Source organism: Lepidochelys olivacea (assembly GCF_965140295.1).
Source record: "Lepidochelys olivacea isolate rLepOli2 genome assembly, chromosome: 7".
In the NCBI taxonomy this organism is placed as follows: domain Eukaryota; kingdom Metazoa; phylum Chordata; order Testudines; family Cheloniidae; genus Lepidochelys; species Lepidochelys olivacea.
Genome location: NC_140417.1, coordinates 126,773,408 through 126,787,223, shown reverse-complemented (window position 1 = coordinate 126,787,223; position 13,816 = coordinate 126,773,408). Strand labels below are relative to the sequence as shown.

General features: G+C 43.3%; 1 protein-coding gene across 6 annotated transcripts in view; it reads right to left on the bottom strand.

The window, feature by feature from the left end:
• ALDH18A1 (aldehyde dehydrogenase 18 family member A1) overlaps positions 1-13,816 on the bottom strand; it is a 114,394-nt gene that overhangs the window by 31,411 nt on the left and 69,167 nt on the right. For all 6 annotated transcript variants that reach the window (XM_084635313.1, XM_084635314.1, XM_084635316.1 and 3 more), the window contains exons 10-11: positions 12,520-12,593; positions 11,307-11,406 (exon numbers count right to left, since the gene is read on the bottom strand). In XM_084635313.1, coding sequence (XP_084491439.1) covers positions 11,307-11,406; positions 12,520-12,593 — 174 coding nt within the window. The remainder of the gene's footprint in view (positions 1-11,306; positions 11,407-12,519; positions 12,594-13,816) is intronic.

Below are 13,816 nucleotides of genomic sequence, written 5' to 3'. Positions count from 1 at the left end.
CCAATATTCCCGCTGGCATCCGATGAAGTGAGCTGTAGCTCACGAAAGCTTATGCTCAAATAAATTGGTTAGTCTCTAAGGTGCCACAAGTACTCCTTTTCTTTTTGCGAGTACAGACTAACACGGCTGTTACTCTGAAAACTGTTATTACTGTTTGCTGTGCGCTCCACAATATCTGTGAGAGTAAGGGGGAGACGTTCATGGCAGGGTGGGAGGTTGAGGCAAATCGCCTGGCTGCTGGTTACGTGCAGCCAGACACCAGGGCGGTTAGAAGAGCACAGGAGGGCACGGTACGCATCAGAGAAGCTTTGAAAACCAGTTTCATGACTGGCCAGGCTACGGTGTGAAAGTTCTGTTTGTTTCTCCTTGATAAACCCCCCGCCCCTTGGTTCACTCTACTTCCCTGTAAGCTAACCACCCTCCTCTCCTCCCTTCTATTACCGCTTGCAGAGGCAATAAAGTCATTGTTGCTTCACATTCATGCATTCTTTATTCATTCATCACACAAACAGGGGGATGACTACCAAGGTAGCCCAGGAGGGGTGGTGGAGGAAGGAAGGAAAATGCCACACAGCACTTTAAAAGTTTACAACTTTAAAATTTATTGAATGCCAGCCTTCTGTTTTTTGGGCAATCCTCTGTGGTGGAGTGGCTGGTTGGCCGGAGGCCCCCCCACTGCATTCTTGGGCGTTTGGGTGAGGAGGCTATGGAACTTGGAGAGGAGGGTGGTTGGTTACACAGGGGCTGTAGCGGCAGTCTGTGCTCCAGCTGCCTTTGCTGCAGCTCAGCCATACACTGGAGCATATTGGTTTGATCCTCCAGCAGCCTCAGCATTGAATCCTGCCTCCTCTCATCATGCTGCCACCACATTTGAGCTTCAGCCCGCCACTTACTCTCTTCAGCCCTCAGTATGCATCTGATGATGTGAGCTGTAGCTCACGAAAGCTTATGCTCAAATAAATTGGTTAGTCTCTAAGGTGCCACAAGTACTCCTTTTCTCTTCAGCATGCCACCTCTCCTCCCGGTCATTTTGTGCTTTCCTGTACTCAGACATTATTTGCCTCCACGCATTCGTCTGTGCTCTGTCAGTGTGGGAGGACAGCATGAGCTCAGAGAACGTTTCATCACGAGTGCTTTTTTTTTTTTCTTTCTAATCTTCACTAGCCACTGGGAAGGAGAAGATACTGTGATCATTGAAACACATGCAGCTGGTGGAGAAAAAAAAAAGGGACAGCGGTATTTAAAAAGACACATTTTATAAAACAATGGCTACACTCTTTCAGGGCAAACCTTGCTGTTAACATTACATACATAGCACATGTGCTTTCATTACAAGGTCGCATTTTGCCTCCCCCCACCGCGTGGCTACCCCCACCCCGTGGCTAACAGCGGGGAACATTTCTGTTCAGCCACAGGCAAACAGCCCAGCAGGAATGGGCTCCTCTGAGTGTCCCCTGAAGAAAAGCACCCTATTTCAACCAGGTGACCATGAATGATATCTCACTCTCCTGAGGATAACACAGAGAGATAAAGAACGGATGTTGTTTGAACACCAGCAAATATACACTGCAATGCTTTGTTGTACAATGATTCCCGAGTATGTGCTATTGGCCTGGAGTGGTAAAGTGTCCTACCATGGAGGACGCAATAAGGCTGCCCTCCCCAGAAACCTTTTGCAAAGGCTTTGGGAGTACATCCAGGAGAGCCGCGAATGCCAGGGCAAATTAATCCTTTCACATGCTTGCTTTTAAACCATGTATAGTATTTTAAAAGGTACACTCACCGGAGGTCCCTTCTCTGCCTGCCGGGTCCAGGAGGCAGCCTTCGGTGGTTTTAGGGGGTACTGGCTCCAGGTCCAGGGTGAGAAACAGTTCCTGGCTGTCGGGAAAATCAGTTTCTCCGCTTGCTTGCTGTGAGCTATCTACAGCCTCCTCCTCCTCCTCCTCATCTTCTTCGTCCCCAAAACCTGCTTCCGTGTTGCCTCCATCTCCATTGAAGGAGTCAAACAACACGGCTGGGGTAAGTGGTGGCTGAACCCCTTAAAATGGCATGCAGCTCATCATAGAAGCGGCATGTTTGGGGATCTGACCTGGAGCGGCTGTTCGCCTCTCTGGTTTTCTGGTAGGCTTGCCTCAGCTCCTTCAGTTTCACATGGCACTGCTTCGGGTCCCTGTCCTTCATGCCCTGGGAGATTTTGACAAAGGTTTTGGCATTTCGAAAACTGGAATGGAGTTCTGATAGCACGGATTCCTCTTCCCCTACAGCGATCAGATCCCATACCTCCTGTTCAGTCCATGCTGGAGCTCTTTTGCGATTCTGGGACTCCAACACGGTCACCTCTGCTGATGAGCTCTGCATGGTCACCTGCAGCTTGCCACGCTGGCCAAACAGGAAATGAGAATCAAAAGTTCGCGGTTCTTTTCCTGTCTACCTGGCCAGTGCATCTGAGTTGACAGTGCTGTCCAGAGCGGTCACAATGGAGCACTCTAGGATACCTCCCGGAGGCCAATACCGTCGAATTATGTCCACAGTACCCCAAATTTGACCCGGCAAGGCCGATTTAAGCACTAATTCACTTGTCAGGGGTGGAGTAAGGAAATCAATTTTAAGAGCCCTTTAAGTAGAAAAAAAGGGCTTCATTGTGTGGACGGGTGGAGGTTTACATCGATTTAACGCTGCTAAATTTGACCTAAAGTCCTAGTGTAGACCAGGGCTCAGAAAAACAAGATTGTTTATATTTGCAGGAGATAATGCTGCCCGCTTCTTGTTTACAGTGTCACCTGAAAGTGAGAACAGGCACTCGCATGGCACTGCTGTAGCCGGTGTCACGAGATATTTATGTGCCAGATGTGCTAAAGATTCACACCTTCAACCACCATTCCAGAGGACATGCTTCCATGCTGATGACAGGTTCTGCTTGATAATGATCCAAGGCAGTGCGGACCAACGCACGCTCATTTTTATTATCTGAGTCAGATGCTATCAGCAGAAGACTGATTTTCTTTTTGGTGGTTCGGATTCTGTAGTTTCCACATCGGAATGTTGCTCTTTTAAGACGTCTGAAAGCATGAACCACACCTCATCCTTCTCAGATTTTGGAAGGCACTTCAGATTCTTAAACCTTGGGTCGAGTGCTGTAGCTGTCTTTAGAATGCTCACATTGGTACCTTTGTGTTTTGTGAAATCTGCAGTGAAAGTGTTCTTAAAACGAACAGCATGTATGGGTCATCATCTGAGACTGCTATAACATGAAATATATGGCAGAATGCACGTAAAACAGAGCAGGAGACATACAATTCTCTCTCAAAGACTTCAGTCACAAATTTAATTAATGCATTGTTTTTTTAACAAGCATCATCAGCATGATGTGAATGCCTGTTCTTACTTTCAGGTGACACTGTAAATAAGAAGAGGGCAGCATTATCTCCTGTAAATGTAAACAAACTTGTTTTTCTTAGAGATTGGCTGACAAAGAAGTAGGATTGAGTGCACTTGTAGGCTATAAAGATTTACGTTGTTTCATTTTTGAGTGCAATTATGTAACAAAAAAATCTATGTTTGTAAACTGTGCTTTCATGATAAAGAGATTGCACTACAGTACTTGTATGAAGAGAATTGAAAAATACTGTTTGTTTTGTTTATCATTTTTACAGTGCAAATATTTGTAATACAAATAATATAAAATGAGCACAGTATACCTTGTATTCTGTGTTGTAATTGAAATCAATATATTTGAAAATGTAGAAAAACATGCAAAAATATTTAATAAATTTCACTTGGTGTTCTATTATTTAAGAGTGCGATTAAAACTGCAATTAATCACGATTAATTTTTTTAATCGTGATTAATTTTTTGGAGTTAATCACGAGTTAACTGCCATTAATCAACAGCCCTACTTTGCATTTATCAACACCGTAATTCATCTACCATTTTGTTGCCCAGTCAACCAGTTTTGTGAGAGCCCTCTGTAACTCACTGCAGTCAGCTTTCAACTTAACTATCTTGAGTAATTTTGTATCATCTGCAAATGTTGCCATCTCCCTGTTTACCCATTTTCCATATCATTTATAAATAAGTTGAATAGCAGTGGTCATAGAATATTAGGGTTGGAAGAGACCTCAGGAGGTCATATAGTCCAATCCCCTGCTCAAAGCAGGACCAACACCAACTAAATCATCCCAGCCAAGGCTTTGTCAAGCCGGGCCTTAAAAACCTCTAAGGATGGAGATTCCACCACCTCCCTAGGTAACCCATTCCAGTGCTTCGCGACCCTCCTAGTGAAATAGTGTTTCCTAATATCCAGCCTAGACTCCCCCACTGCAACTTGAGATCTTTGCTTTTTATTCCCACTACAGATCCCTGGGGAATACCACTACTTACCTGTCTCCGTGCTGAAAATTGAACATTTATTCTGACCCTTTGTTTTCTGTCTTTTAACTCGTTTCTGATCCAAGAGAGACCAGTCCCTCTTAATCCCATGATTCTTTACTTTGCTCTAGAGCCTTTGGTCAGGGACCCTGTCAAAGGCTTTCTGAAAGTTCAAGTACACTATATCTACAGTCAGGCCCACTCAAGGCTCGTTTCCCTCTAGTCAATATTGGTGAGGCCTCATCTGGAGTACTGTGTCCAGTTTTGGGCTCCACACTACAAGAAGGATGTGGAAAAATTGGAAAACATCCAGCGGAGGGCAACAAAAATGATTAGGGGACTGGAACACATGACTTATGAGGAGAGGCTGAGGGAACTGGAATTGTTTAGTCTGCGACAGAAGAATGAGGGGGGTTTGATAGCTGCTTTCAACTACCTGAAAGGGGGTTCCAAAGAGGATGGCTCTAGACTGTTCTCAGTGGTAGCAGATGACAGAATGAGGAGTAAAGGTCTCAAGTTGCAGTGGGGGAGGTTTAGGTTGGATATTAGGAAAAACTTTTTCACTAGGAGGGTGGTGAAACACTGGAATGCGTTACCTAGGGAAGTGGTGGAATCTCCTTCCTTGGAAGTTTTTAAGGTCAGGCTTGACAAAGCCCTGGTTGGATGATTTAGTTGGGGATTGGTCCTGCTTTGAGCAGGGGGTTGGACTACATGACCTCCTGAAGTCCCTTCCAACCTTGATATTCTATTCTATGATACTGGATCCCCCTTGTCCACGTTTGCTGACCTTCTCAAAGAATTCTAAGAGATTTGTGAGGCATGATTTCCGTTTATAAAAGCTGTGCTGACTCTTCCCCAATAAATTATGTTCATAGATTCATAGGACTGGAAGGGACCTTGAGAGGTCATCTAGTCCAGTCCTCTGCACTCAAGGCAGGACTAAGTATTATCTAGACCATCCCTGACAGATGTTTATCTAACCTGCTCTTTAAAATCTCTAATGATGGAGATTCCAGAACCTCCCTAAGCAATTTATTCCAGTTCTTAACCATCCTGACAGTTAGGACGTTTTTCCCAATGTCCAACCTAAACCATACTTGCTGCAATTTAAGCCCATTGCTTCTTGTCCTATCCTCAGCGTTTTAAGGGAACAATTTTTCTCCCTCTTCCTTGTGACAGCCTTTTATGTACTTTAAAACGGTTATATCCCCCATCAGTCCTCTCTTCTCTAGACTAAACATACACAACTTTTTCAATCTTCCCTCACAGAGAATGTTTTCTAGATGTTAATAATTTTTGTTGCTCTTCTCTGGACTCTCTGTAATTCGTTCACACCTTTCCCGAAATGTGGCACCCAGAACTGGACACAATACTCCAATTGAGGCCTAATGAGTACAGAGTAGAGTGAAGAATTATTTCTCATGTCTTGCTTACAACACTCCTGCCATTAGATCCCAGAATGATGCTTGCTTTTTTTGCAACAATATTATACTGTTGACTCATATTTTGCTTGTGATCCACTATGACTCCCAGATCCCTTTCCACAGTACTCCTTTCTAGGCAGTCATTTCCCATTTTCTATGTGTGCAACTGATTATTCCTTAGTGTAGTACTTTGCATTAGTCCTTACTGAATTTCATCCTATTTACTTCAGACCATTCCTCCAGTTTTTCCAGATCATTTTGAATTTTAATCCTATCTTCCCAAAGCACTTGCAACCCCCACCAGCTTGGTATTGTCTGCAGACTTTTAGATAATGGCATAGAGAGTATGCTTAATCATTGATGAAAATACTGAACCGAACCAGACCCAGAACTGATCCCTGCGGGACCCCACTCAATATGCCCTTCCAGCTTGACTGTGAACCACTGATAACTAGTCTCTAGGAATGGTTTTCCAACCAACCAGTTATGCACCCACCTTACAGTAGCTCCAGCTAGGTTGTATTTCCCTAGTTTATGAGGAGGTCATGCAAGACAATATCCAAAGCCTCAGTAAAGCCAAGATATACCACATCTACCACTTCCCCCTAACCACAAGGCTTGTTACCCTGCCAAAGAAAGCTGTTTGGTTGGTTTGACATGATTTGTTTTTGACAAATCCATGCTGACTATTACTTATTACCTTATTATCTTCTAGGTGTTCACAAATTGCTTAATTATTTGCTCCATTATTTTTCCGAGTACTGAAATTAAGCTGATTGGTCTGTAATTCCCCGGGTTGTCCTTATTTCCCATTTTACAGATGGGCACTGTATTTGCCCTTTTCCAGCCCTCTGGAATCTCTCCCATGTTCCATAACTTTTCAAAGATAAATCGCTAATGGCTCAGATATCTCCTCAGTCAGCTCCTTGAATATTCTAGGATACATTTCATCAGGCCCTGGTGACTTGAAGACATCTAACTTGTCTAAGTAAATTTTAACTTGTTCTTTCCCTATTTTAGCCTCTGATCCTACCTCATTTTCACTGGCGTTCACTATGTTAGATGTCTAATTGCGACTACCTTTTTGGTGAAAACAGAAACAAAAACAGTAATTTAGCATTTCTGCCATTTCCATATTTTCTGTTGTTGTTTTTCCCCCCCATCATTGAGTAATGGGCCTACCCTGTCCTTGATCTTCCTCTTGATTCTAATGTATTTGTAGAATGTTTTCTTGTTACCCTTTATGTATCTAGCTAGTTTAATCTCTTTTTGTGCCTTGGCCTTTCTAATTTTTCCCCTACATACTTGTGTTATTTGTTTATATTCATCCTTTGTAATTTGACCTAGTTTTGTACTTTTTGTAGGACTCTTCATCTGTGTCTCTGATAATTCTTTTCTTTCCTACCGTTTCAACCAATTTGCATGGTATTGCAGTAGGCTTCCTAGTCTATAATTGCCAGGATCGCCTTTGGAGCCCTTTTAAAAAAATTGGTATAATAGACTATCATAGAATCACATTAGCTATCCTCTAGTCAGGGTGGATTTGATTTAAATCATGATTTAATCATGGATTTCTACATAAAAAGTAGAAATATTTATTTCTGCATATTTATACCTGCCTCTGGAAATTTCCACTACATGCATCTGAAAAAGTGGGTATTCACCCACGAAAACTTATGCTCCAATACATCTGTTAGTCTACAAGGTGCCACAGGACTCTTCGCCACTTTTACAGATCCAGACTAACACGGCTACCCCTCTGATACTTGATACATAAAAGTGCATTCTTGTTGGCTGTTATAACCTTAATACGTATACTTCACAACTCAGAGATAGATGAGACTGTCTCTTTTACAGTCTGCTGCCATTACAGGTTTTCCCTTCTAGTGAGAGATTGGTATCGTAGATCTCAAATCAATTAAGACTACACTCAGAAAGACCTCAAGACTTCTGGAATATGCTGCTCAAACAGTTTCACTTTTGTTTCTACTGCCCGTCCCTCCCGTCTCACATTTATCTCCAGACTTCATCTCCTTGTCCAGATCTATTTTGCCCCCAACAGTCTCCTACTCATTGAACTTTTTGAAACGTTGCACTTTTAGAGAGAGGTAAGGGATTGACTCTGTGTACACAAACTTGCAGAGGGACAATAGGGTTGAGGTCTGTTATTTCTCACATCTATATATTATTTATTTCTTAATTTAAAAACATTTTTGCTGTTAACAAGCATGTTATCTCTGGAGACACAAATTCACAGTCTGAGAATTGCAAAACTAAGCATCTCTGATGGTATCTTCTAGACTTAACACTGAGTCCCACTGGGTAGATAGAAAGAGTAACCTAAATAATCTATACAGAAGTCCCTGTAACCCCATAAGATTGGGTACCTAATCCATGAACTATTGGAACTCATTTACGAAACTTTTCTTAAACATTACATGAATATATTGTCTCATTCTATAGAATTAGAATTTATAATCCCTATTCCCTGAGGAGATATGTTTGAGCTATAATGTATCTTAATTAAAACCATCTTCAGATAGGTTTTTTCCTCAAAAAGCATTTTATAAAAAAAAAATCCGATTTAAATAAAAAAAATCCTATTTTTTTTTTATTTTAAAAAAATCATTGATTTTTATCCACCCTGCCTCTAGTCATCTGGGACAGAGGCTGATTTAATTGATAGGTTACATACCAGAGTCAGTAGTTCTGCAATTTTATATTTGAGTTTCCTTCAAAACTCTAGGGTGAATCCCATCTGGTCCTGATGACCTATGACTGTTTAATTTATCAATTTGTTCCAACACCTCCACTGTGGACACTTCAATATGAGACAGTTCCTCAGATCCTGCTTTGAGCTGAGGATTGGACTAGATGACCTCCTGAGGTCTCTTCCAACCCTAATCTTCTGTTTTTCTATGATCTGTCACCTAAACCAGTGTTTCTCAAACTGGGGTCCGCGGGCCCCCAGGTACTCCAGGGGGTCCACCGGCTCCACTGATCAATTCCTCCCCCTCCCGCCCAGTGCCGCCTGCACACCATGGAATAGCTGTTCAGCAGCATGTAGGAGGCGCTGGGAAGGAGGGGGAGGAGCAGGGGTGGGGCGTGCTCGGGGGAGGGAGTGGAAAGGGGTGGGGAAGAGGCAAGACGGATGGAGTGGGGGTGGGAAGAGGTGGGGTGGGGGTGTGGACTGGAGCTGAGCAGGGGAGCGTGGGGGTCCGCAAAAAAGTTTAAATCAAAATGGGGATCCTCAGGTTGCTAAAGTTTGAGAACTGCTGATCTAAACAGAATAGCTCAGGTGTGGGAAGTTCCCTCACATCTTCTGCAGCAAAGACTGATGCAAAGAATTCATTTAGCTTCTCCACAATGGCCTTATCTTCCTTGAGTGCTCTTTTAGCACTGTTTGGCAGGCTTCCTGCTTTTGATGTACTTAATTTTTTTCAGTCAGTTTTTCAGTCTTTGGCTAGCTGATCTTCAAATTCTTTTTTGGCCTGCCTAATTATACTTTTAAACTTGAGTTGCCAGAGTTTATGTTCCTTTCTATTTTCCTCAGAAGTATTTGATTTCAAATCTTAAAGGATGCCCTTGTCTCCAACCACTTCTTTTACTTTGTTGCTTAGCCACGATGGCTTGGGGGGTGGGGTGGGAAGAGAGGGGTCCTCTTACTATGTTTTTACTTACTGGAAATAGCCAGCACAAAAAAAAGCTACTTCCATAGGTTGGATAGATACCACTGAATTGAGGATCCTTCTGCCAAGGAAGAATACTGGATCAAGTAGCCACCTTGCTTCTTTTGCCTGTCAATTTTCTGCTCATGAACTGAATAACCAATCTCAAATCTCTTCTAAACAGGGCAATTCCTTTGGCCTTCTATGCCTTCTTGAGCATGTTCTGAATGTGATTCTTTTCATAGGGCAAGAAACAAAGATAACACACCTGTACCCAGAGTTCAAGATGGATCTTGCACATTCACACGAATGGGATGCACTGCACATTAGCTATCCTCCAGTCATCCGGTACAGAGGCCGATTTAAGTGACAGGTTACATACCAAAGTTAGTAGTTCTGCAATTTCATATTTGCATTTCTTTCACATCTCTTGGTGAATACCATCTGGTCCTGGTGACATACCACTGTTTAATTTATCTATTTGTTCCAAAAACCTCTTCTGCTGAAACCTCAATCTGGGATAGGTCAGATTTGGCACCTAAAAAGAATGGCTCAGGTGTGGGAATCTCCCTCATATCCTCTGCAGTGAAGACTGATGCAAAGAATTCATTTAGCTTCTCTGCAACGGCTTTGTCTTCCTTGAGTGCTCCTTTACCATCTTGATCACCCAGTGGCTCCACTGATTGTTTGGCAGGCTTTCTGCTTCTTTTATACAAAATTTTTTTTGCTGTTATGTGTGTATTTTGCTAGTTCCTCTTCAAATTCCTTTTTGGTCTGCCTAATTATACTTGTACACTTCACTTGCCAGAGTTTATTCTGCTTTCACCAGCCTGATCTGGATCCACTGCACAACTAGGGAACTCTCAACATCCCTCCTTCAGGGGCATCCCTTCCCTGAAGCACTGCTCTTCTTCTGAGCTCTCTACTCTTTGGACTCAGGACTCCAAGTTCTGAGCTCCCTGTCTCTGGATTCTGAACTTTCCCACTCATTTATAACTCCCTAGGGCAGCCTGTCCTCCTCGTTACATTAAACTGGAGCACACATGGACTTGGAGCAGGAGAGCTGGACCCAATTTCATTTAAGTGGCCATTGCCCCTGTTACAAAACACCATAAAGAAACAAAACCAGGCACAAGCCCATTTCCCCCCTTTGCAGGTCACTCTGAACATCCTTTGAAAAGAACACAGGAGTAAGTTGTCACATTGTGCATCGTCCCCCACCCAAAATGCCCTCCAAGACTTTTCAATGCATTAATCTGATATACCAGAATTAAGTTTATGATACAAGCAGCCTGAATACAATAGACACTTCCTTGTTAAGAAGTGGATGTCTCTCTTTTTGGAACACATCATCAATCACACGCAGTTTGACCACAAGAGGAGACAAAGTACTCTCCCCGACAGGGGCAGAACATACCGTTTTAACAAACCCAGAAAGAGACCAGAGTAGTCACTGCAATGAAACACGAGGTGCTCACTACATGCATTTCCACAGCCAGACTCTCTCTCCTGACAACCTGGAGCACTAAACAGTTTTTATCATGTACTGTTCAGTGTGTTACAAGCCCTCTGTCTGATCCAGAGGACATGAATCTTCTACAACTCCCTTCTGGGGGACCTTGTCCTTTAGCCCAAGCTGTAGGGACCCATGGTTTCAGCTCTCAAGATCCCAGGCTTGACCCTCTGTGACAACCAAGATGACAGTCATTACACTATGAAAGTTAGTTCCCAAATCCCTCAATCCCTGAATCAGAGTTCCCATCCCACTTTTCTCCTTCTGTTCAAACCCACATAGATGCATGACATCTACATATATTTAAGCTTACTAGCTCTATTAATACATTACCTTTACTTTCAGCCTCTTCCAAGTCCTTTTTATTGGCCAATAGAATTTCTTCTCTTTGGTCAGTTAACAGGTCAGCTAGATGATAGATAATCTCTGCTCTCTGCAGACAGAAAATAAATCCTGTATGGTTATCATAGAAGCCAAATGACTCAGGGTACTCAGGCTCGTGGTCTCCCCAACCCCCACTTCTTATTTAATACCTCTGGACTCTTTCTTCTCTGGCTCCTGCACTTGGCCTCCAGCGAGCTGTAGCTCACGAAAGTTTATGCTCAAATAAATTGGTTAGCCACAAGTACTCCTTTTCTTTCAGCATACCTCAGACAGCTACCTGTTCATAGTTTACCCCTTGCTACTGGTTGGAGTACACAGTTCAGCCTGCAGTTCTGGCTTCTGGCCTTTCCTGTATTTTGCCTGGCAGGTCTCTGCTTTCCTGCCTAACCAACAACAAGATGCCCCCTGCCTCTGTGTCAGCAGCTGCCTTGCTCTACATCAGTGGTTCTCAAAGCCAGTCCGCTGCTTCTTCAGGGAAAGCCCCTGGCAGGCCAGACCAGTTTGTTTACCTGCCGTGTCCGCAGGTTCAGCCGATCACAGCTCCCACTGGCTGCGGGAAGGGCGGCCAGCACGTCCCTTGACCCACGCCACTTCACGCAGACCCCATTGGCCTGGAGCGGTGAACTGCGGCCAAGGGGAGCCGCGATCGGCCAAACCTGCGGACGCAGCAGGTAAACAAACTGGTCCAGCCCACCAGGGGCTTTCCCTGAACAAGCGGCGGACTGGCTTTGAGAACCACTGCTCTACATAGTGCCTCCCTCTACCCAACCCAGCTGCAATGCAGTGGTAAACTGAATGGTAGATCGCATGCAGCTGCTCCCTTTTGGGCGGTTTAAGTATCCTCTCACTAAGAGCAATTGGGGCAGTTCACTCCAATAATTCTTCTGTGGCATCCTCTACATGCCAATACCTGCATTTAAAATAATTAGATCCATATAAACCTGATGGTTCAAATGTACAAAATTTCCTAATTACATTTCAGTAGACCACATCCTTCTTCACCCCTCCCTCTCATGCGGTATGTTACAATCTAAATGACAGACTGACAGACAGGTGAGAACATGAGCTCTTTGGAGCAGGAACCCGTCTTAGGTATTTATTGTGAAACATGCAGTGTAACTGTAAGTTCTAATACATAAATGAAGCCACACTGGCATATTACCTGTTCAGGCTGTAGCGCCGCTAGGGCCCTGCCTCCAGCTCGAGCCATTTCACCTTGCTGCTCTACCGTAGGGCCTGAAAACCACAAGAGTTTGTGCAGTTCACATCATCCATGCCCCAAGCTCAGAGCATGTTAAAGTCAAACACACCCCTCACACACAAACCCAAACAGATGAGAAAGTAACAATGGTCAAAACCCTCCTATCTTACCCCACAACGCATGAGAAAGTAAGCACGTGGCTCACATGTATTCAGGTAAAAATGCACATTCAGGAAGCAAATTTATGTTCTGATGCAAAGAAGTTACATCAGGAACGAACACACACACACACACACACACACACACAAACTTGAGGATCCATAAGCAAAAATGAAAAGGCGGAAAATTATTTCTAAGTAAATCCAGTACCATAAGATGCTATAAAACCTGTAAACAAAATCCACAATTGAAAATAATCCAAAAGCAGATAGTCTAGTCTTCCCAATCTATTACAGTGTCCCAACCCAGCAACCCACTTGCTCAGAGCCTACAAGTTTCTAACATTATAAATAATTTCATTTCTCAACCTACCCAGATAATATCTCTCACACCGAAAAGCACCTCTTTTCTTCACTTATGCCAAGTCTCTATCATTCCTAATTAGATGTAACAAAGCAGAGTGTTGACTGGGGGTTGGTGCAAAGGAGACCATTAGGGCTCCTGGAATCTATTCTATGATTCTATGAATATCAAGTAGGATTGGGAGACTATATTACCTCTCTATACAGCATTGGCGAGACTACTATTCAAATAATGGGCCCAGTTCTGGTGTCCATATTGCAGAAGTTTCAGAGAAGAGCTCCCAAAATGAATCATGCTCTGGAAAACATGTCTTAAGATGAGAAACTTGAGGGGCTCAGTCTATTTAGCTAATTGACAAGAAGGTGAAAAGGCAATTTAAATCATGGTCTATTAGTTAAATAGGGAGGGCTCCTATCCAGAAGATTAATCTAGCAGCCAAAGGCAAAACATGCTGCAATGGCTGGAAGTTGAAGTAAGTAAAGTTCAAAATGGAAATAAGACAAAGTTTTAAATGGTAAGGATAACTGTTGGAACAGATCACCAAGGAATACGACAAGTTCACCACCACCTGAAGTCCCTTAAATCAAAGCTGAATGTCTTTCTAAAAGATATGTTCTAGTTCAGCCACACATAGGCTAATCACTAGGTGAAGGTATATGGTCTGTAGTCTGCAGAAGGTCAGACTAAATGATCATAATGGTCACACATGCAAGAGACCAGGGAACCAGAACTGCCT